The sequence below is a fragment of the Polistes dominula genome, unplaced genomic scaffold (assembly GCF_049000335.1).
Source record: "Polistes dominula isolate Pdom_NZ unplaced genomic scaffold, Pdom_raw_medaka contig_21, whole genome shotgun sequence".
NCBI lineage: Eukaryota > Metazoa > Arthropoda > Insecta > Hymenoptera > Vespidae > Polistes > Polistes dominula.
Window position 1 is genome coordinate 389,386 of NW_028301061.1, and position 23,442 is coordinate 412,827.

General features: G+C 29.9%; 3 protein-coding genes across 11 annotated transcripts in view; 1 reads left to right on the forward strand and 2 right to left on the reverse strand.

Moving 5' to 3' along the window:
• Positions 1-2,792: 2,792 nt before the first annotated feature.
• MSBP (membrane steroid binding protein) lies at positions 2,793-6,573 on the reverse strand. The gene is made up of 3 exons (XM_015328613.2): positions 5,962-6,573; positions 5,577-5,726; positions 2,793-5,275 (listed from the first exon to the last, which is right to left on the reverse strand). Exons 1-3 carry the CDS (start codon positions 6,296-6,298, stop codon positions 5,112-5,114), a joined length of 651 nt encoding a protein of 216 aa, XP_015184099.1. The 5' UTR covers positions 6,299-6,573; the 3' UTR covers positions 2,793-5,111.
• An 870-nt stretch (positions 6,574-7,443) lies between these two features.
• Positions 7,444-13,469, reverse strand: Oseg6 (intraflagellar transport protein Oseg6). The gene is made up of 20 exons (XM_015328612.2): positions 13,273-13,469; positions 12,812-13,191; positions 12,526-12,736; positions 12,346-12,458; positions 11,849-12,266; positions 11,550-11,783; positions 11,338-11,463; positions 10,968-11,265; positions 10,695-10,893; positions 10,519-10,616; positions 10,169-10,451; positions 9,883-10,111; positions 9,557-9,809; positions 9,187-9,497; positions 8,962-9,111; positions 8,802-8,898; positions 8,533-8,739; positions 8,172-8,458; positions 8,018-8,094; positions 7,444-7,954 (listed from the first exon to the last, which is right to left on the reverse strand). Exons 1-20 carry the CDS (start codon positions 13,285-13,287, stop codon positions 7,831-7,833), a joined length of 4,110 nt encoding a protein of 1,369 aa, XP_015184098.2. The 5' UTR covers positions 13,288-13,469; the 3' UTR covers positions 7,444-7,830.
• A 1,562-nt stretch (positions 13,470-15,031) lies between these two features.
• The window catches only part of Prosap (SH3 and multiple ankyrin repeat domains prosap), a 101,324-nt gene continuing 92,913 nt past the window's right edge, over positions 15,032-23,442 (forward strand). For 6 of the 9 annotated variants that reach the window (XM_015328605.2, XM_015328603.2, XM_015328608.2 and 3 more), the window contains exon 1: positions 15,032-15,386. The gene's annotated coding sequence lies outside the window, so the exon portion shown is untranslated. The remainder of the gene's footprint in view (positions 15,387-23,442) is intronic. The other 3 variants (XM_089176230.1, XM_015328607.2, XM_015328611.2) reach the window with 1 other exon arrangement.

The following is a 23,442-nucleotide window of genomic DNA, read 5'->3' on the forward strand; positions in this document are numbered from 1 at the left end:
ATATATATGTAATTCTCTTTACATGAAATCAATTTTTAATGACCGTAATAAAAATTCTGTTTCATACACATATGTATTTCAAAAAACGCACACTTAAAAAAACTATGAATAAATATTATTATTCGAATAAAAGAGAAAAGATTTCTCTTTCTTGATATCTCTCGCGAAGTTCATGATCGACTAAATAGCGATCGACGTTCTTGTCTGTAAATAGTTAGGGTAATAAAGGATTCTCTTCGTTAATAATAATAGAAGAGAAATTTCAGGGTTACTACAGAGGTTAACGACATTTCTATTCCTATAGAAACATATAATAATAGTCATGTGATCTAAACGATAAACCATACCAATGATTGACGCAGCTAACAATGACTCCCACGCAACGGCCCTATTGCTTTTACAAGGTCATGGACGTAAGCCTATAATTTCATACAAAAAAAGAAAAAAATCAGATCTCCAAAAACAAATGCATATCTACACATATACATTATCAAATTTATATATATATATATATATATACATACCAAGAATATGTAAACAATAAAGAAAAACTTATGATAATGAAATATATCGAACCCGTTAAGAAATTTCTTTTATTTTGTATGTCCGAAGGGTGAAGGGGATGAAATGGATGATCGAGTGGGTGGGTGAAGGGAAGGGGTAGAAGCCGACAGAGAGGTGCGAACGGCACGCGACTCACCGCACGCATGCATTGTAAGTTAACCCTTCTCACTCTTGAGTACTACTCACAATCAGATGAAATGTAATGAGAGAGAGAGAGAGAGAGAGAGAGAAAGCTGCAGAGTGGTTGCTGCTGTAGACATTGGAGTTACAGGGGTAGAGGGGAAATGGAACGGGAATTGGATGACGGCGTGGCAGCAGCCACCTAGCCACCCGCCTCGGTGACAGCGGCTCTTTGTGAAGAAGAGCGTTGCTCTTCTCGTATTGCAGAGTACGAGAGGCGTCAGGTTCGCCTCTTTTTTATTCTGCGCATTTTCTATATTACATTATTTACAAGAAAAGATGCAGCAAATCAAAAATGAATCACAAAGATATTCGACGAACAGATCTTTGAAATAAATATGATGATATACAAACAATTTTCATAGCTTTTATTTGAATTATTTTTTCCTTAATTTTGTTTTCGACTGATTCGTTCGTCGACAATGGCAGACATCTTTAAAATTATATATACGCATTTAATTTCTCTTTCGATCTCGATATTTTCAGACAAACAAACATAAAAACACGATTATTATTAATTTGTTTCTAATGCTAAGTTGATAGTAAAGGTTCATTGACTCTCACGGTTTCTCTCTCTCCCTTTACTTTACATATATATATATGATGTATATACATAATATACATATATACTTTAACAGATTGATACAAATATTTTTTTCGTTCACACATACAGAGATCAGATTTTGGAGGTTATGAATATCTCTATAGAGAATTGATAGCAGCCAAGAAATTACGTAACTTCCCAAAAACGCATTTGGGTGTCGGTCGTATGACGCAGTTATCATTATCTTGTCATTTTCTTCTTCTTCTTCTTATTTTCTTTGACTATTGTTCAAGCCATTAATCTCTTAACATCTTTTTCCAAAATAATAGTCTCGTTGTAATTTTAATGAAATTGCTAAAAAAAACATTTATGACCATGTATATACATATATATATATATATTCTCGGAAATCGATATATGCTACATAGATACAATATGTTAGTGATGCAATTCTGATCTGAAAATGATGAGAATATTTTCTTTTTTCTCTTTCTTACTTTTTTCTTTTTCTAAATCACATATGGACACACTGATATAATCGCCATTATTGAAAATAACAAATAGATTTGATATATTTTAGAGAATTGTTTACGATTTCCAGTTAATATATATATATAACATTAATTCCGTATACTTATTAAATATAACGTTCTCTAATAAAGAAACAAATAAGATATATTACTGATAACATTTTTTTAGCAATTCTTATTAAAAACATTCTATTGATAATATCAACATTCCAAATGATTTTTCAAAAATAATCTTTTAAATTCATTTGTCTATGAATTACAAATAATAAAACGAATAGAAGTATGAGAACAATTAAAAAATAATATATTGGAAAGAACAGTTTCAAGGTCGCCATGGTATCTTTGCAAAAGACAAGTATGTTTCTAATAATATTTTCATTTTATATATATATATATATATATGTTTTGATTTTAATTTTTCTTATCGTTTAGTATAACCTCAATTTTGATTATTAACGTTTCAATATAATATTAGATAATATGTTTTGCATATTTTACTTTAATAAAAATATATTTTAACGATGTTATGCATAATAATTTTATTTTCTTTGGGACATAACCTGAATCGTTAAAAATTAATAGTCAATTAGGTTCGCGCTAAAGAAATGTGTTTTGCAAGGCTATTATTATTGTCAGATCGATGCGACACGTTCTTTGTATTCGTTTGGTTATTCACCCAATGGCTTTGAATGGATAACAAAACACTTTGTGAATGAGGACTATAGTTGATTCTTATTTAAGAAGAACAGATTTTGTGTCAGAGTCAACATACAAAATAATTTGTTCTATTTCTGTTTAGAAATTCCTTTGCATTTCATTATCGTTTTTATCATTTTTATCGTTTAATTTTAAAATATAAAACTTGTTAACTTGTTTTTTTAATAATGTAAGTTAAGAATGAAGATGGAGAAGGTAAAGATTTTCTTTTTGTTTTTTTTTTTTTTTGAGGAAAAAATTCATTGCAATGCATATCATTCAATGTTAACAAAAATTATTATATTTTGTTGTTGTTGTTGTTGTTGTAGTAGTAGAGTAGTAGTAGTAGTAGTATAATATTTAACAATAGGGAATCCCATACCTACACCCTTACATTTGTCATTTTTCTTTTTCTTTTTTTATATATATATAATGAATCGCATAACGATGAACTTTTTCAAATGATGTACTCTTTTACATGTATTACAATGTTTACAAATAAATTTGCTTTCTCACTTTTTCTTTTTTCGATGAGTTAAGGAATTTACATTGAAGTATATCATTTTCATTACTTTTTCTTTTTCTTTTTTTTACAAACAAAGAATTAGCTTAGTAAGTATTTATAAATATTGGCCTCATTTGAAAGAAGTCAAAACTAATATATATTACACAATACATTACTAATTTGCATACAGTTGAAGATAGACGACGGAATCTTTTTATTTTTTTTTAGTATTTTATAGTTTAGTATTTTGTTATTAATAAAAGTAAACAATTATATTAAAAATCGCCATGTAACAATTGTCCTCGATATAAAAAATTGATATCATGACTGAACATTATTCAAAATCGATCATTTTCAATAATAGACTATTTAAAAATCAGAGTATATGCAAAGATATAATAACAGTAAATTAAAAAATGCTTTCTTGTAATGCTACAATCAATCCTACAAGATAAAACTATATTGTAAGTTAATTTATGAATTATTCAAAATAGTTCAAATATTTAATATTATAAAATTATACTTATTGTAATTAATTTGTTTTTTTTTTTTTTTTAATGTACAGTTAAATTTGTTCATTTCATATAGATGTAAAATTGATCAATGCCTAAAATGTAAGAATATCATTTTGTTATTGTTTTTTGTAAGAAAAATAAAATTTTACTCGAATATACCTCTAACGAATAAACATACAACACATGAAACTTATTCCTTGTTTAAGTGAAACGCATTTAATTAATTATTTATGTATGCTTATTCTTATATAAATCTACTTACAAAGAATTATTTACAAGAATACATTTGAATAGTGTAGAGACCTCATGAATTAATTCTATTAACAAATCTGTGTTTTATCGTGTTCAAAATAATAACGTGGTAGAATAGAATAATATCTTTTTCATAATTGTAATTCATAGAAAAATTCTTTTATCTATACAAACAGAACAATTATTTTATAGATTTATATATTATTATTATTATTAAATGCTGCGCGGGAAAAGCTCTGCGTATGTTTTCATATATATATATATATATCAAATGGATAAATTTTAAAGAATAATATTTTTGAGTATGGAAATCTTGATTTCATTGTAATCAAATTTTGTGTATAAAACAATTTTCTTTCTTCTCTTTTTCTCGGAATCATTTGATATTGTAAATAGCAAGTAACATTAGAATATGTGCTCCTGTATTTCTTTTTTTAACTTTTCTTCTTGTCATATTCATTAATAACATTGTGTTCTGGTAAGATTTCATTTTTTTCTAAAACTTTATTAAAAGTATAATTTAAATAAAGTATACAGAGCAGAAATTACTATTTACTGTTAAAATATTTTTTTTTTTTATAACTCAACAATAATAATATTTTCAAGAAAATTTGTGTAGAGAAGTTAATTATAACGCAAATTTTGTAATTTAACACTTAAAATCAAGATGTACTTTAGACAAAATTAACAGAGCCGCATATACGCTATTTAATATACACATGCATACGCGTAGACATATATTTATATATATATATATATCTGCGCGTATGTAAAAAAAAATTTGCAAAACTTAAAAACTAATTTTCAAATGCAACTGAAATTTAACACCAATTTGTTAAATTTCAGGGGCACCAAGTACACATATTCTATGCTATCATCGTAACATAGTAAGATATATGACAGGTGACATAAAACACACATGTCATTTTAATGTAGTAGAATATGATTGAAACATAGCGAAAGTTAGAAATACTCTGCCTAATAGAAGTTTGATGTGATTTTTGGTAGAAAAATTCTTTGTACAGATATAAAAAGATTATTTTTATATGATAATCAGAGTGTGTGTAGTATGTGTGTTTTAGTTGAAATCAGGCACTCAAACGAAGTCTTTAGAAGAAACACACCAGGCTCAGAGTTTTTCAATTAAACTAAAAGATATTAATATGTTTATATCTTTCAGAAATAGTGTTAAAAATCAATAAAATATTTGGCTGAAAGTTCGTTAACATTTCTATGAACGATAAATCTAAGAATTTTTGTAACAACTCTGTGCGCGCAGTGTATTCCCAAAATTCTTTCTTCATTTTAGATAGAGAACGGGGCGGTCAATCATCTTTTGATTTAATTTCAGCTTCACAGACATCAGACTTTGTATTTTGTTGATCCAATATATTTTCAGTCTCTTGCTGGCTACCTTCGTCTTCCTCGTCGGAATAATTCGTGGGTTCTTCTCCTGGTTTTAATAATTTTCCTACGTAATCATACCTTTCTAAAAAAACATAAGAACAGAATATATATAACAATTATAAAATTTTAATATAAATGTATGCAAATTTATGATATGTTAGTTTTTCTATTTTTTTTGTCATCTAGTTAAAACATTTGAACTTTGATCTTATTAATAATGTATAAAAAAAAAAAAGGAATGAAATAACAGTCTATAAGAACAATGATCCATTTAAAATGAATAAACTGAAATAATGAGATGGTGAGAGAACGCGTTATCTACTCTTATAAAATTAATTGAAATGCAATTATATAATAATCAAAATAATATTAACAGAACTCGCCTTTAAATTGCATTTCCCATTCTTTCATAGAACTCATTTGTTCGCTGTCTAAGTCGCTTAAATCATCATATTCGTCCTTAATCGGTTCTAATGTAAATGTTGCAAATCCTCTGCTAGCATCTCTTCCTGCGAATACTGCATATGTTGCACCTTTAAAAAACAAAAACAAAAAACAATTTAAATTATGTAATATAATTGTTATGCATATTGTCAGTAAGAAACTGATTCAATGATCCTGTGAAACAACTTTTTTTATTCCAATTTAATTTTTATTCCAATAGAATTGAATATAATTTACAATGCATAAGATTCACTAATTAAATTATCTTTTAAAGATGAAAACAAAAACATTGATAATCAAAGTTGATAGTATTGAAATATTTACCTGGACCATAGAATGCGGCACCCCTAGTAACATCATAAACACTTCCATTAAGTGCAACCAATATTCTTCCATCGGGTCCACGACCATCATATTTTTTCAATTCTTCGATAGTGAAATCACGATGTAATTTAGGTAAACGTTTAATTTCGACTGGTGGATCCTCAGATTTAAATTTACTCTTAAGAATTTTATAAACTAGAATTGCAATTATACCAACCAATATAAGATTAGAAGGGCTCATAATGATTTGTTCGACAAAATTGGTTAAAAATAATGAATTATTTTGGGAACCGGTCGTAGCCGACGTGGAACCCGGCGAGTTGCTCTTTTCGGCCATCTTGACCACCACCAGGAGCTTTAAACGAGAGATCGACCAAAATCTCTATCAACGTTCGATATATTACTAAAGAAAATAATTATTTTTTCTCCTCCTTTTATTTTTATTACTCTCTATTCTCGTTACGATCGATATCTTTTTTTTTCAATGAATTATACGAGAAAGAAAATCTAATAACAATTTTATTACGTCGTTTCTAACGTTGAAAATATTCTTCGATAACTCGACAAAATCCCCGCCGTGTGACCGCGCCAGACACGGACTAACAGCGGCTGATGTTAGTTACGTGCTACGATATACAGACCCCCCCGCCGCCGCCCCTCTTCAAGCCTTTCATTGCACTATCACTCCTCCTTCCACTATCTAACCTTCTTTACGTTTACAGTACCGTAATATATCTGTCTTCTCCCTTTTCATTTCTTTTTCATTGTGTTTATCATTGTGTTTTCGTTTATGTTATATATACTTTTAGGTTACATTTATCTACTATCGTGCTTTCTAACAGTAATATTTAACGAATATGTATTTTAATGTACATTAATATTTTAAAAATAAGATAATCGACGTTTTCATTCCTAAGATTCTTTAGTGGAAATAATATTTATGTTTGTTGATAAAATTTGATGCAGTTAGCGATTGATAAACTCTTACAAAAAGTTATCGATACGTTCCTGAGTGAGAGAGTTTTCGCGCATGCGCCGGCCGATGTCCCGTTAGGTTAAGTGACGTACGTGACGTTGCTTTTTACATTACGATTTTATGATAAATCATAAGTTTATTTCTCGTAGTTTACATTTTATAGAAACATAATTTATTATAGATGATATTTGTATTATTATTTAATTAAATTTTTGGTATTCATTTCGCAAAGAATAAAACGAGTGCATGTGCAATTAGAAATAGATGATACAATAAGTATAATAAAGAAATTTCATTTTTCTAAAGATTATAAAATTGCATTTAAGTTCATTAATTGTATCGAATGATACGTAGAAAGTTATTTGACCTCGATTTTTCATAGTCATGCTGTTTCATCGCTTATCTCTTATCCATGAAATGATTGCTTGTGTGTGTGTGCATGTATTTAATCTATATTTCTACATTACTTATTAATTATGTACATCGACGTTAGATGGTGACAATAATTTATTTATTTATTTATTTATTTATTTCGCATATATTTATATACATACATAAAATTTATTTGCGTAATCAATTAAAATAATTTAAAGTAGTGGGCAAGCTTAATAAGATTATTTATTTGATTTATCTGTACACGTCAAACAAACACGCTTAATTAATATGATTGAATTGTACTTTATATATTGGACGGTTTTGTTTATCAAAATATCAAGCTTACTTATCTTTTAATCATTTAAGCATCTTACGTAACTGAATATATGTATAGAATTATTTTGATCGTATGTGTGAAGTACTAACTTTGTTCACTAAGGCACTCAGAATAAATTAGTTAGTTTTTAGTGCAGTTATAAATAAAATTATCACACATAAATTTTGTTTTAATCTATGAGTTATTGTTTTTCCATTGTGTTTTCTTGGAGATCGAGATATGGACGGATATCAATTGTTGATAATATAGTATTGGGATCTACGTGTTCAGAACACATTGGACATGTCTCATCGAATTCAATGATTCTAATAAAAAAATATATATATATGTGAAAGATTTATTATTTTCAGATGAAAAGAACTACTAACCTTAAGAATTCACTTCTTATAGCAGGAAAATCGCATTGTGGACAGACCGTAAAATTATCTTCTATAATATGTCTTCCCTAAAATAAAATATATATACATATGTATGATAGTACATCATTTGTATTTAATGTATATGTAACGAAAAATTTGTTACCGTGGCTATACAGAATGGAATTGTATTTTTGCACTTATCACAGGTTATTTCAGTTTCAGGAACTTTACTTTTACAATATGGACATGGTGTTAAAGGTTCATCTTCGAGCTCATTATCTTTAGCTCTTGGTGGTTTTCTTACAATAGCTTCGATTTTCTTGCTATATTTAATATCAATTTGTGTTCTATATTCAGGACGCATCAGCATAGCTGCGAAATTGAAAGCTGCTTGTTTCAAACCAGCTCTATGACATTCTATGACTGTTGATGTTAAAATTGGAACGATATCTGTAATGTAGAAAGTTGATTGTATATAAGATTTAATTCAATTAGTTTTTTCTTTAATTATTTTTTATACTAACGTGATGGAAATTTAGAAATGTTGTTTGCAACTCTAATCAACATTCTGGCACCTCGTAAATGATCATTCCTTTTAACGTGAAGTCTTACTAATATGTAAGAATGTAATAGTCTCAAATTATTTTGCATTTCCAAAGGTGTATTTATTTTATTTCTTTTTAATTCTTGATACATGCCGAACAAGACATCATGCGCATTTCTGTAATTTCCTGAAAAAAAGAAAGAAAATCAATGATAAAATATTTCATTAAAAATATGTATGAATATGTACCATTAATTTGTTCTTCGTTTGCAATGATAATCGCTGTCTTAGCTGCTTCTTTATATTGCTTCCTTGCCATATACAATCTAAATAAATATTTTGGATCCTGTATAAGAAGACAATGTTTAATATTATGCTGTAGAGATAATTTAAATAATTAATTAAATACCTTCGGTACTCCGTCTGCACCTAGTAGAAAATCAATCAAATGATTAGCTAATTTTTCATCCTTAGATGATGCTACTGTATCTATTGCCAATGATAATGCGGCATCATCATCGACAGTCAATTGTGCAGCTTTAAGTAAATGTTTCAAAGCCTATAAACATTATATTTTTGTTATTATTTTGATAGTATAGTAATATCAAGTGAAAAATAATTTAATAAATTGAACCTTTGGATAATCTTTAGCATGAAAGTAATATTTTCCAGCTAAAAGACTATTTTTTTGAGATTCAAAATGTATAGCTAGATTTTTAAAGTCTTCCTTTCTGGTATTGTCGTCATCAATAGTGTTTATTAAAATTTCTCCATATAATTCCATTTTACCATGCTGATTGGCAAGTTGAAATGCTTCGTCATGACAATTAGATAAAATTAAGAATTTTATAGCTGAATTATAATCGTTTATTTTTTGGAAATATTTAGCTACTCTTTTAGCTCCTTCGATGCTTTTAGTTTGTTGTACTATCTCTACGCTACGAGCTGTAACAATAAAACAAACATGAAATAATAATGATACTTAAAGAAATTTAATTTCTTACCAGGATTGTTTAAATATTCAAGATTGATTCTTATTATATTATCGTAATCTTTAGCAGTTTCATATGCTTTTGCAGCCTCTTCGTATTTTCCTTCAGCTTCTTTAGCTTTAGCGTATTGTATATTTATTTTAGGTGAAGATATTTGTGGCAAAAGTTGTCCTACTTTATGCCAATTTTTTAATTTGATATATGCCGATGCAGCTTTATCAAAATATTCTGCTTTCTCATACAATAATGCGGCTTCATTGATTTGCTATAAATATAAATGTTATGTAAAATTGCAAGACTTTTTATATTTGTCAAATATTTGAAAAGTCAAACCTTACCTTCATAGCCTCCAAAATTTCAGCACATTCTTTCCGCAGAGATCTAGAGCTATCGTTATCCATAGCTATACTCACACCTTTTCTACTGTCTCCACATCTTATAGACATTCTTGCGATACCTGCCAGACATAGATTTTGATGTTGAATATCATGCAAATTAGAAGTAGACGTAGAGTTTGGATCAAGTAGACCTCGTTCATAATTAGTTAATGCTTTTGGATAATTTCCACTGAAAAATATAATGAATTAATGATTTGATATGGTACCATAATTTATTAACACTTACATAAATTCTAATTGTTGAGCATATTCTCTAGCAATGAATGGTATTTCATCGGATTTTAATTTCTGTGCTAAACTAAGAGCTTGTTCCCATTGCATCAAATCTCTTCGTAAATATAAAGCTTGCACAGGTTCAGATGATTGTAAAAAGTATTTCTCAGCTTGGTTATAATCTCCAAGTAACAAACATGCATGTCCACATAATAAATTCAGTTCGTTTATATTCTCTATTTTTTCTAATGCCCAAACCATCGAAGCATCTTCCATACGTCGATAAACTCGAATTGCTAGAAAGTTATATTATTAATTTAGTAAAAAATTATCTATCAATTTGATGTTTATAACAATATTTACCAAATTCAATATTTAAATTTGCTAAAGCACTTTGACCCAGTTTCAACCATAAATCATTGTCATTTAATTTATCGCAGATGTTCCAAGCACTGTCAAATCTACAAAATATTAAAAAGTTTATTTAATTTTGATTATTAATTAATAAATTTGATTTCATGTTAGATTGTACGATATACCTCCTACACATAATATGATTGTTGAATATTTCATTGATTTTTTTACTATCTACTATATTTCCTACATCTTCGTGCGAAGCTAATGTTATTTGTATTAATTTACTACTTGACGTGCTTAACGTTACTTCGCCGGAATACATTAACATGGGTAATGTTTCTGATGGCAACTTTGTTGAATTTATTTTGATGATTTTTTGTCCTTTGTGATTATAATGAATGAATATCATTAATATTTAATTTAACTCATTATAATAGCATACACATTAAACTCACCTTCGACAAAGTATTTGATAAAAATGTATGTTATAATAATATTCTTATTATATACTGCAAATATCGAACGTTCGAAAATATTTTGGTCCCATATAATACCTTCTACACCATCTGGACATTCAGGCACTTGAATAACATTTTCATTAATCGGATCATATATGTATACATCTGATTTATTATCGATAAAACATAACTGCGTTCCATTTGCATCTAAGAATATATTTTTGATACCATTGTTATGTGTAAATTCTGTTGACTTGTTAAATGCTGCCAAATAGAAATATATTATATGACCCATCTGAAAATTTGTATAAATTAACAATTATTTGGTATAAATATGTTATTTTTAGAAAATAATAAATAAATTTACGTCAGTTCCATAAATAAGAAATTCTGACGACAATGCATGGCATGTTATTCTTGCATTTAAAATATTTGATTCTGGAAATAATTTGGTATCTTTTCCATCGTTTATTAAAGCCTGGTCTACTTTAATCTGAAATGAAAAATATTCTTTGTTATTTTATTTACAAATTTTGTGACTTTTGGTGGTAATAAAAAATTAATAACATATTTATATACCAATTGTAATTGTAATTTTCCATCAAATAAAACAGAAACATATGTTTCGTTCAAAGATATACTATCAACAGTTGCCAAATAATCACGTTCAAAGTGTGTATTAATATCATATTGATACGTAGATAAATCCCAAAAGAGAGCTCTATTATTTAAAGCTATAGCTACGTGTAATGGACCTACAGCTAACACAGATGGTTCAATTATAGTATTAATTATTTGTGGTTCTGGTTTTTCCTAAAACATTTAATAAATTATAGATAAAATTATAAATGATTTTGTATGTTTGTATAAATATATACCTTGTCTAATGTATAAAGGTGAACAGTAACTTCAATCAAACTTGTTAACAATGCTATTTTGTTTCCACAAACGCTAGTTAATTTTGGAATTTCAACTAAATATATTAAAACATTTCCAATAGAAGTTACTACAGCTATCATTGTTCCATCTGTTGACCATTCAACTTTGCTAATACTAGTTTCTCCTGTTACAGAAATCATCTTTTCGGTTTCTTCCAAATTTTGCAAACTATGTATTTTTATAGTATTATCTCCGCACGTTGCTACTTTTTCTATACTTTCGCTCAATGAAATATCTGTTAAGGAATCTTTGTGATTTTTAATTTGAAATAATTCTTGACCGACTTCTTTTATATGAGTCGATATGGCAATGAAATATCCAGCTTCAAAACCTACTAATATATATCCATCTCCATACCTAGAAGAAAAGATGAAGAAAAGTATATTTTATTTAATGCTTATATTTGTTATCATTCTATTATTTTCTATAAACTAACCATTTATAGGTAACAATTGGACCATAGCGTTTTTGGAAAGCCAACTCAATAGGATTATCTGGATCCAAAATGTTATACAGAAACAATGTAGTTTTGCTGACGATAAGAGATACCTAAATAAGATAGGAAATAAATGTAATATTTAACAAATAATTCATTATTAATTACGATAATTTATACCGTATTTTCTCCACCTATACGATGATCCATTTTCATTTCACTAAATTGTATGTCAGATGGTTCACCTTGCAGAGTTATCTCTCTGCGAGTGTCCCCTTCACTTGTATTAATAGTCAACATTTTATCTTCGCTTGCTAAAGCAAGAAGACCTTCGATAGACCATGCACCACATAATATACGTTTCTTATGTTTTCCCAAAATTGGCATACGTCTGTATAATAAAACATACATCATAAGAAGCAATACAATATCAAAATTATTAACAAATTAATGATAAATTATATACCTAGCATTAACGTGATCATAAAGTACTAAATTTCCTTTCTGAGTTCCAACAGCTAATAAACAGCTTTTTTTGGCCCACATCATACATGTTAGACCATCCCTGACACCTGCATCCATTTGAGATCTTTTACCAGTAGTCGCATTCCACAAAGTTATGATAGAAGAGTTTTGTGATATAACAGCAAGCAAATCTCCATCTGCATCCCAACCAAAGCCGGTGCATAATCCAGGAATTTGTATACGTTCCTGAAGATCTCCTTGTCTGTCAAATATTGCAACCGATGAATCGCAGCCTGTAGTTGCAATATGAGTACTATTACCAGGTCGCCAAGAAGCATAGACTGTTCCAGTACCATGAGGTTGATCCAAACGATAGAGAACCTTAATAATATATAACCAATTAATCAATTTATCATATGACAAGTACATAACGTTATTAAAAGTGTCAGTCGCATAACCTACCTTTTCAGATGACATAATGATACATTCAAATTTTTAATTAGCTGCGTAACTGAGTTTTCTTTTATATTTTAATCACATCACTATCTATTCAGTCATTACATGTTTTCATATTGATTAGTTAGAAACTATTTTAAATTCATATTGACATATTAAGTTTGGTCGCCATGTTGTTTACATCGATCGCTAATCAAATTAGTTTCCACTACATTAAACAAATAGTGCAGCTCCCTCGTGTTCATTTCATAAACTTAACATACGATTCTGGTCGGTAAAATAAAGTAATAATTATTATCGCTGGATGGCGATAAATGTTTTACCAGTCGGTAAGATGAAGTTATAGCTAGTACCGTTAGATGGCGCATATTTTATCAGTCGGTAATAAAAAATATATTTTATTTTAAATGATTAAAAATGAATGTGCAATGTAAATCATTTTTTATATGATAAAAATAAATGTATCTTAACAATATTATATATATTTTAAAGATATTATTTTTTAGATTTTGTTTTGTCAATGCAATTGCATTCTATTCGCATAATAATTCACAGGGAATTTCTACAAAGAAGACAAGAATTCATACAAATATATTTTCTGGTCTCATGTGTCAAAATTTCAAAAAAATCGGCTTTGTGCATGACAACCTGTCTACCACATTATTGCCATTGACTTTATATCGGTTGAAAGAAAAAGGAAATTCAATCGGGGATCAACGATGACAAGGAACTATTACAACAAATTTTCAATGAAAATCTTCTACAAGATTTATTTAATAAAAAGGTTTATTGTTTTTGTTTCTATCCTTTAGAATACTACAGTGGTTAAGAAAAGGAAAAAAGAAGAAGATAGACGTGAAGTAAGAAAAAGTAGTCAGAGTCCCGGTAATCGAAAGAAAACCGATTGTTGATTTACTCGGTCGACTTGGAGATACAGTTTGCTGTGCTTGCTTGTCCAAGAAGGTAAAGAGTATATACAGAATGAATGTATATATGTGTAAGAAAGAAAGAGAAAGAGATACCCTGGAATGGTAATGGTAATGGTAATGGTACCGGTGCAGAACGTCAAGAACGCGAATTATACGAGCGCGTTTCGTTTCTTGCTCGATATCTTGAAGCTTCTCTTTGCTCAACCCTTCTTCCTCACACTCTTCCGTTTACAGTTAAGGACACGATATATACTTTGATGAAATTAAGCTGGACCCCGTTGTCTCACGGTCATTGACACATGCCATATTTATGGTTCATTACATATTTCAAATTTCAGCTCTTTATTTTCATACTAAAATGTACAGAAAACATATCTAAAAATGTATATAATTATTTCATGTTTAAATCACATTGTGATTTTAAATATTAGATCGATGATAATTTCATTATGTTTTATATTATTTTAAATTTGGCGCTATTTATACATCATTATAAAGAACAAAGAGGGGTGCCAATTTTATCCTCTATTTATTTTCTTTTTATTGTTGCATGCATTGTTTAAAAGTGTCATGGTGAACAGTCAAATTCGCGCGTTTTTGTCGTCCGAGTTTAAATTAAATAAAATATTAGAAATTGTTCGAAATATAAACAGTGATTATGATGAAAAGATATTTAAAAGCATTAGAAAGTTAATTAAAAAAGAAAAAAAAACATTCTATCATTATTTACGGTAATTTATTGTATAATTTAATAATTAAGAATACGATTCGATAATTTGTTTTACGCGCGCTTTACTTAGTTGCCGGTAGAGGCGCTCGAGTCGAATTGAGCTATCGTTCGGTCAGTCGCAGGCGCGAGTTTGTCGTGGAAGGACGTGCTGTCATATTCACTCTTATAATTTCGTATGTTAAAACGCGTGGTTCTATTTTGCAATTATCTTTTCGATCGCGCGCGTGTATACGTTCGGTGTTTTATTGTTTCTTTTATTTTCAATTGATAATTATTATTTTTTTCTTCTTATTATTATAATTAATTGTGACAAGTGTGTGTTAGTGCAACAAAGTAGTAAAGTGTTATCGAAGAAACTTCATTCACCTGAGCCCAAAGAGAGGAAGAGAAAGAGAATATTCTACGGCTGTTCTTCTGAGAGGACTGAGCTTTTATTAAACAATTTTAACAATCTTCTAACGGTAATTAATTAAAAATATCTTTCGTTGTTATAAACATTTTTTAAATATCCATTTTTGTAATATGTAATTTGTCGATATGTTTAGTTGGTCTTGATGATGTAATATCGAAATGACATCATTATTTAATAATTCTTTTAATGATTTAAATCATAATTTATATATTTTTGCATGAATAGATTGAAAAATCGTGCATTGCTTCTTTGCACACCTGGTCATATTACAAAAATGGCGTACCGATAATCGAAATTATATCGAACACATATCGAACGTATATCGAAAATAATTAATAATATTACTTATCGATCTATTACTTATTACATTCTTACCTTTTTATGTGATAATAAAATATTTCACGTATGATAAAGAAATAAATATTAATTATAGGATGATAATGTAATTTTGATATTTTCTTTTTGAATAAAACAATATTTGTATTATCTTAAATTCTTGACTTGACTATTGCAGTATCTCGCGCAAAAACATTCGAACAATATATATTTTGAGTTGGCAAATCTCCATAAGGTATTTTTTTTTTCCTATTTTTTTTTAATCGTCTTCTTGTAAACATACACATACACACAAATGTTTTCTTTTTTTTTTTTTTTTTTGGCATAGTTAGAATTTGTTGACGGAAATTTATTACAATTTGTTTGAGATAATTAATTTAAAAAGAATGTGTTGTAATAGATTGAAATGTAAATACGTACGATATTTATTCATTAATTTCACGTTATTAAATTATCATTGATTTTTGATGAAATACACATACGTGCAAGTAATTATAATTCTAATATCGACCTTTCTCGTAAACGTAAACACTGTGCTAGGAGAAATCGTTAGGAATGAACCTAACGTGTATAGGATAAGAACCACAAATAGAGTTTAGTATTTATGCTAATGTCTTAGAATAAAATCATTCACTAATTTCCAAATGATTACAATTCAATAGATATATGTAATACATTTTCAATAGAACAATTTTTCATGCATTCAAATTTCATTGGAATAAAAAATGTCGAAGAGGGGAAAAAGAAAATTGTTGTTTTTTTTAAGAAGACTTTGAAGAAAAAGGTTTTAGCACGTTAAAAGTGAAAAGTTAGATGAGAAAATCGGTGGTAAATCGTGTCGTCATCGTCGTCACGTCGATTAGAATGTCGGTGTCCTTGATCAGTTAAATAAATCGGTTACATAATCCCAAAGTATGTATTATTCGAAACGGGTTTTCGAATTGTAACACTAACACGTTTTAATTGGATCGATTTCATGAAAAAAATGATATTAGGTCATTTCCAAAAAATTGTGATTACATTTTTTTTCCCCACCAAATGAAAATATATCAAAAATATCAAAAATAAATCAAATCATCTATTTGTCGCAGTTCGAATGGTAGTTCACACGATGTTGAGGAGGAGGAGGAGGGGAGGAGGGTAAACGTGCAATAACGTATCGTTTTTATTATTTTTTTTTTTTATTATTATTATTTTCAAGGAGGTACCAAGATTATGCGAGTTTCACTTTCGTGTTAAGAAGTTCGTGTCGGGCTTGGTAATAATCCGTGACTAATTGCCCCGTTGAAAGATGCGATTCACGAGAATAATTTGCGTTAATAACACGCGGACGAATCTCTTTGTCGTATAAATGCTTCATTGTTTCTTTCTTTTTTTTTGTTATTTTTTCTTTTACCCCCCCTCCTCCTTCCCAAATTCTTTTTTATTCATATTGTAAAATGACAAAGTCTAGTTTTGTAAAATTATGCTGTATTTTAATTTAAATGTTATAGAGAGAACAAAAAAAATTGGAAACATTCATCCTTTTACCAATCATTGTAGGAATTTTTGATTACGAATGAGATCATAATTTCCAAAATGGAATATCATTTTGATTATTTTATCGACAATCGTGTCTCTGTTCAGATATATATTGAATACCTCATAAAAGAAAAAAAAAAAAACAGATTAATTCTTAAGTTAAGTGTCATGTTTATTTTTTTTATTAAATTATAGTTCTCTTATCTTTTTATCTTTCGTGTAGTCTTATCAAAAGGTAAACGTCTGTTTCCGTGTTTTGCTCGTAGATACAAGAAGAAACACTTAAGGTATATAACGATGTTGTGTTGTACTTTTCTTTGAAATATTTTTCTTATTTTTCCTTATAATTAAAGGTATGTGTGTCGTAAACGATGATAATATCATCGTCAACCCAATTTTTATCATATTTAGAAGAAATTATTCGAGGTGTGACAAATAGAGAATGAAATATTTATCAGTAACATTTTTTGTTTACCTTTTAACGAGATCATCTTATCTTTAGATATTATCATAATCGTTCTCGTTAAAAATCTTAACAAGATTATCAATCGTTTCGATTTCATTTGAATTTTTTTCTTTTTTTGATATAATTTCAATGAAAATAATCGTGTAATAAGTTTAGACGATAATAATATATATTCCCCATAAGAATTTTCACTTTAGAAATGTTGATCATCATCAAGGTTTTTGGTTTCTGGTTTGATTTGAATACCAAATCGAAGCAGAATTATTTCGTAGATAGAATTATTCTCTCTGATTCCTTCTCCGTTCTTCCTCTAATTTCTCTCTCCATCTCTCTTTCTCTCATCTACCTTGCAGTCCAAAATCAATATAGACGGCAGCAGTGCTCCTGGCGTCGTCGTTCCAACACAATCCATCTAGGATATACAATATATACTTTTCCATATAAATTTCATTTTATTTTCTTTTTTTTATATACAATATTTTCTACTCTATTTCATTAACTAACATGAAATTAAAAGACAATAATAGAATCTCGATCACGCGATTTTACCTATCATTCCCACCATAAATGTAAGGCTTAAATCGACCCGGAAGAAGCCCTTTCCATACCATTCCCATTCTCCTTTTTTCTTTTTCTTTTTTTGAAAGACGATACCATAATAAAAGAAAGAGAGAAGAAGCCTATTGTATTCGATGATCCTTATTTTATATCTTTCTTTCTTTTCCGATAGAAACTACAAAATTCTGTTTATTTTAAATAACATATTAATGCAATTTTATTTTAGAGTTTTTTTTTTTTTTCCAAAACGTGTCTCTTGAAATTTTACACTAATTTAGATTAGAATTGTTTCCTTTCTTTTCTTTTTTTTTTTTTTTTTGATTAATTCTTTAAAAGAATAAAAGAAGTGTTCACAATTGTAGAAACGTTTTTATTCTGTTCGTTGATCGTTGTCGATTTCAACTCCCTCGTTTCTATGTATACTTTACGATCCTCGACCATCCCCTTTTACGATCTACCAACCAACCAACCAACCCTTAACGTTAGGACCAAGGGAATATGGAATTCACGTTGTGAATAGGAATGACGTTTTACGCACAGCTTAACTATATCCACATATTCCTTTATATATTTCTACATATATGTAAGTATATATGTATATATACATCCCTTTACTAAAGAACTTTTGGTTATCTAATTTTGAAGGATAAGAGAATTTTCTATGGGGGGAAGAAAATGTTACTTTTCGTGTTAGGAATACATAAGGGATTTTTCTTTTATCCACGCACACACACACACACACAATTATATTTCTTTTATTTTGATTAATATATTAACAATAGTAAAAAAAAAGATAGGAGAATGAGGTGATATGATATAGTGCAACGTATGATTTTCTTTTTTGTCTATGATGAAAAATAAGAAAAAGCTATGAAAAATGTGATAGCCTATGGTAGTTATTGATCTATCTTTTTCTCACTCTCGACATTCAGTACGCAGTAGGGGTGGTGGCTGCGAAAGGAACACCAGGATACAGAAGGGGAAGGTTGTTTATGCCGGCGGCCCTGTCGCGACTGAAAACCCGGGATGCTATAAATTATCCTCCGAAATTGTCCAACGCCCCTGCTGAGACGCCATGTTCGGAAGCAACGTGTGAGAAAGTGTGAGAAATATAGAGAAAGAGAAAGAAAGAGAGAAGAAATAGGAATATGCAATTCCCTTTTTCGTCTTCCAGATTTAACTATAAATTATACATTACTAGGGGTGTACATGACATTGATACACACGTCTTTAAAATCAACGAATTACCTTATACCACCATATGTTAGAATCTTATCGAATTAACAGATATAATCATGACTCTAATTAATTAATAAACAAATAATTCGCAATAAATTGAGATATTAACTATTCTATCTTTCAAGTTGGATGAAACTGCACCGAGTGTGCAAAATTTGATTAAAATCGGTTTAGTAGTTTAGGAATCCATTGCGGACAAACAACGTGACGTGAGAATAATAATTCTTCTATATAAAATACAGTAGTAAAAAAAAAAAAAAAGAAAAACAAATCAAAACGTTATTGTATTTAATTCAATATTTTTCCCCATGATCTAATTCATCAATTTTACTAATAAATTAAACGAGAAAATATATATCGATTTGAATGAAATTACTTTTGCAAGTATTCGCGTAGTAGTCAATGATTAAATTAGAATAAATGGGAACATGTTTATCGGTGTGAATGATAAAACGGGTCGCACGATTAACATCATTTTCTCTCTCTCTCTTTCTCTCTCTCTCTTTCTCTAATCGTCGCTTAAATTAAATTCGTAATACAAAGGTCCTACTTGGAACGAAGTAGGTACTTACGTGACGCATTTATTACTAAATACGTTTCTAAAAATAGTCTTTCTCTCTCTTTCTCTCTTTCTCTCTTTCTCTTTCTTTTACATTTTCTACTTAATTGTAAGAATTAAAATTACGTGTACCAACGTGAACAAAATAATTTCTTTTTACGTTATGTCAACCTGCGCAAAAAAGTAAGAGGCTTAAAAAGTATTACCGTAATGTAGTACGAAATAAGTTCGTGCAAATGATTTCACTTGGATCGAATATATGAAACAGGAAGATACACCATGTATGGTAATATGTTGAAAAAGTCGAATAAGACGACGAAGCTGAGCTTACTGAGAGAGAGAAAGAGAGGTGGTGCTGAGAGAAGAAGACGAGAGGGGTGGGAAGGAGGGAGGGAGGGAGGGGTATGGCCCTCTTCTGAAAGATGGACCCAAGTGCATCGTACTACAAAGGACAAAAACCTTGTACAGGACAATAACCCTGAATAAATCACTTCAACCCAATGGCCATACTCTTTTATCTTATATTTTTTTTTTGTTTATCTTCTTAGTTGTTTATCTTCAGGTGTGTGTGCTATTTTCTTTCTTTTTTTTTTTTTTGTATAAATTAAATTAAAATAATATTTGGATATCATGGATTCGTTTTCGAACGAACAAACGAACCGATCGTAGATTCAGGAAGTAATTGGTCCAATAACATATTGCATGAAATATTTATTAGAATATAATGTATATATACATAGATGGTGGTGGTTAAATTTATGTTGTGCAGAGGTGTGTTCTCTCTTTGCGGTCCAATCGTTCGAACATTTAGATTTAACCGCGACTTAACGTATTACCTAGCGTAGTTTAACATCGGATCAAGCTCACGGCGAAGTAAAACTAGCCGGAAATTTATACCGCACAAACACCAGAGATGAACTCGTACAACAATATCTAATGTTAGACATAGTAGACAGTGTAAGAAATTATTATCATTCATTTCTATCTACGTTCTCGTTTCTTAAACCCCCCCGACACCTTTAACGTTTCATCCTTACAACAACCCTCCTCTATCGTCATTTTTAATCGATTAAATATATTATAGAATATATTTGTGTTTCTTCTCAAAAGCATTTATCAACAAATATTTCTTTCTTTCTTTCTATCGATCGTTCTCCCTTTTTCGTTTGATTATTATTATTATTATTATTATTATTGTTATGTAACTACTCTAGAGACTCGTCGTATTGTTTATTCATCTTGTTCTCTTTTTTCCCTCCCCCCTAATAATATCATGGGGTCTCTTTTTCTTGTATCCTCCCCCTTTGAAACAAGCAAACGAACTAGTTCCGCTCTCATACTCGATCCGGTGGCACGTGTGAACGAAGCCTAAAACCGGTCCCACCCACGCCTATCGTTGCGCTATCATACGTACGTATACGAACAAGGGTTATATACCTACGCATAGTGGACTGATTCTCAAGTGTTAGAGGGCTAAAGTGAGAAAAATTGTAAATATTCTAATTATCCTGGACAATGTTGCGACAGTTCACGTTTCTTGCTATGCTGATTATTCGTTCGTTTGCTTTCGGTTCTGAGGTCGTTCAACTTTGACTCTTTACAATTAAATCATCGTCATCATCATTTTTTTGTTGTTTTTATATTCATAACACAATTTAATTTATTTCATATCGATCTTGTCAAGGTTCTTTTTAATGATGATGGAATTTCAAGAAAAAGATAGACGGATAACAAACGATGATGAGGAGGAGGAGGAAGATGAGGAGGATCTCTTTTATATTTCTCATCAATTATTTCTCTATTGAAAAGAGAGTATTATTATAAATAATTACAGCATATTATTATATACAGTAAAGACAGGTAGATCATATTATATACATCATGAAATTTCGTTTTTACAGTAAACACACATCAAAGTATTCGATAATATTAATTCAAGTAAATGAATTTCCATCTCGTTAATGGTGCAGATCATTCTTTCATTCCTCCCTCACCCCCCCCCTTTAAATATCTCTCTCTCCCTCTCTTTCTCTTTCTATCACGTTCGATCTCCTTTTTGCTTGGACATAAAAAATTCAATCTGAAGAAGGAGAAGAGAAGAAGAAGTTTCGTCTGAAGTAAAAACGCAATGTCGGCTTCTTACTTGTTTGCTATAAAACGTGAAGAAAAAGGATAAAGATTCGATATCATGAAAAAGAGAGGAAGAGAGAGCGAGAGAGAGAGAGAGAGAGAGAGATGGTTCGATCGGTGCTCTCGATAATCGATCCTCCGTGGTCCATTCTCCTGTCAAGCAGCCACATTCTTGCTCGTTCGGCAACCTTCGAAAACGAAGCCCTTCCACGAGAACGCTTCGGGCCATTTCAGAAGCCTCCTTTATCTCTCCTTTTCTCTCTCTCTCTCTCTCTTTCTCTCTTTTCTCTTCTCACTTTCGTTAAACTCTCTCTCTCTTTCACATACTGTATACAAGGCCTTTCTCCTTCGCTCAAATGCCGCTTCTGCTTTCAGCTTCGTTTGTGTACAACTTTACAGATTTTATCCACCTCTTTCTCCTCCTCCTCCTCTTCCTCCTCCTCAATGTTGTATTATTATTTTATCATTGTTATTTAACAACAACAACAAGGTTTTACAGATAATATCTATTAATCCTTTCGTCGAGTTTTCACAGGAACTTTAATAATATAATGTTGTTGTTAAATTTGAATATTTTTTGTTGTTGTTGGTAAGAAAAACATCCTACAATAGGTAACGGAGATGCTGAAAGAACGCGGATGCACGGTTCGACGATTCGACTCAGCTAAGGCTGATTTATCGTCCAAAAGAGTTTGCCAAATTGGCAGCGTGGGTCCGCCAAGCTCGTTAGTCAGTCGATCGTCGGTCAGGGACCTCCTGCTGGACCAGAATTTTCAATAATTTTTACCTCTCGATACGTGGGACACTTTCTGCACCTTTGCAAAAACATCATCCCTCTCACAGATTTTACATACATTTATTTCGAACAAATGCACCCTCATCCATCTAGCAATTGTATTCTATCAATTTTCTTCTTCCTTTTTTTTTTTTTTAATATTTATTTTGTAAGGAACGATAAACAAAGATAAAGTCTTATGGAGTATTAAAAATAGCACTCAATGTCGTTCCAATGATATTTCTTTTTCCTATTCCATATTCGTAGATGTTAGATGGAGATAATTAGTAATGAAACATAGGCCGGTCTTTGATAGTTAAATAGGAACTTTTAATCAAGGCTTGGAAAAACATGTTGCACGCACAGTATGCATCACATTATTATTTTGTATCACACACACACACAAATATTTATATGTTAAAGTAGCGTTGGTCGTCGTCGTAGTGTCGCTGAGGTGACGTAATCGCAAACGTCGGAGTTAGAGCTTCCGCGGCTGCGTGTCCCTATAGATTCGTTTAACG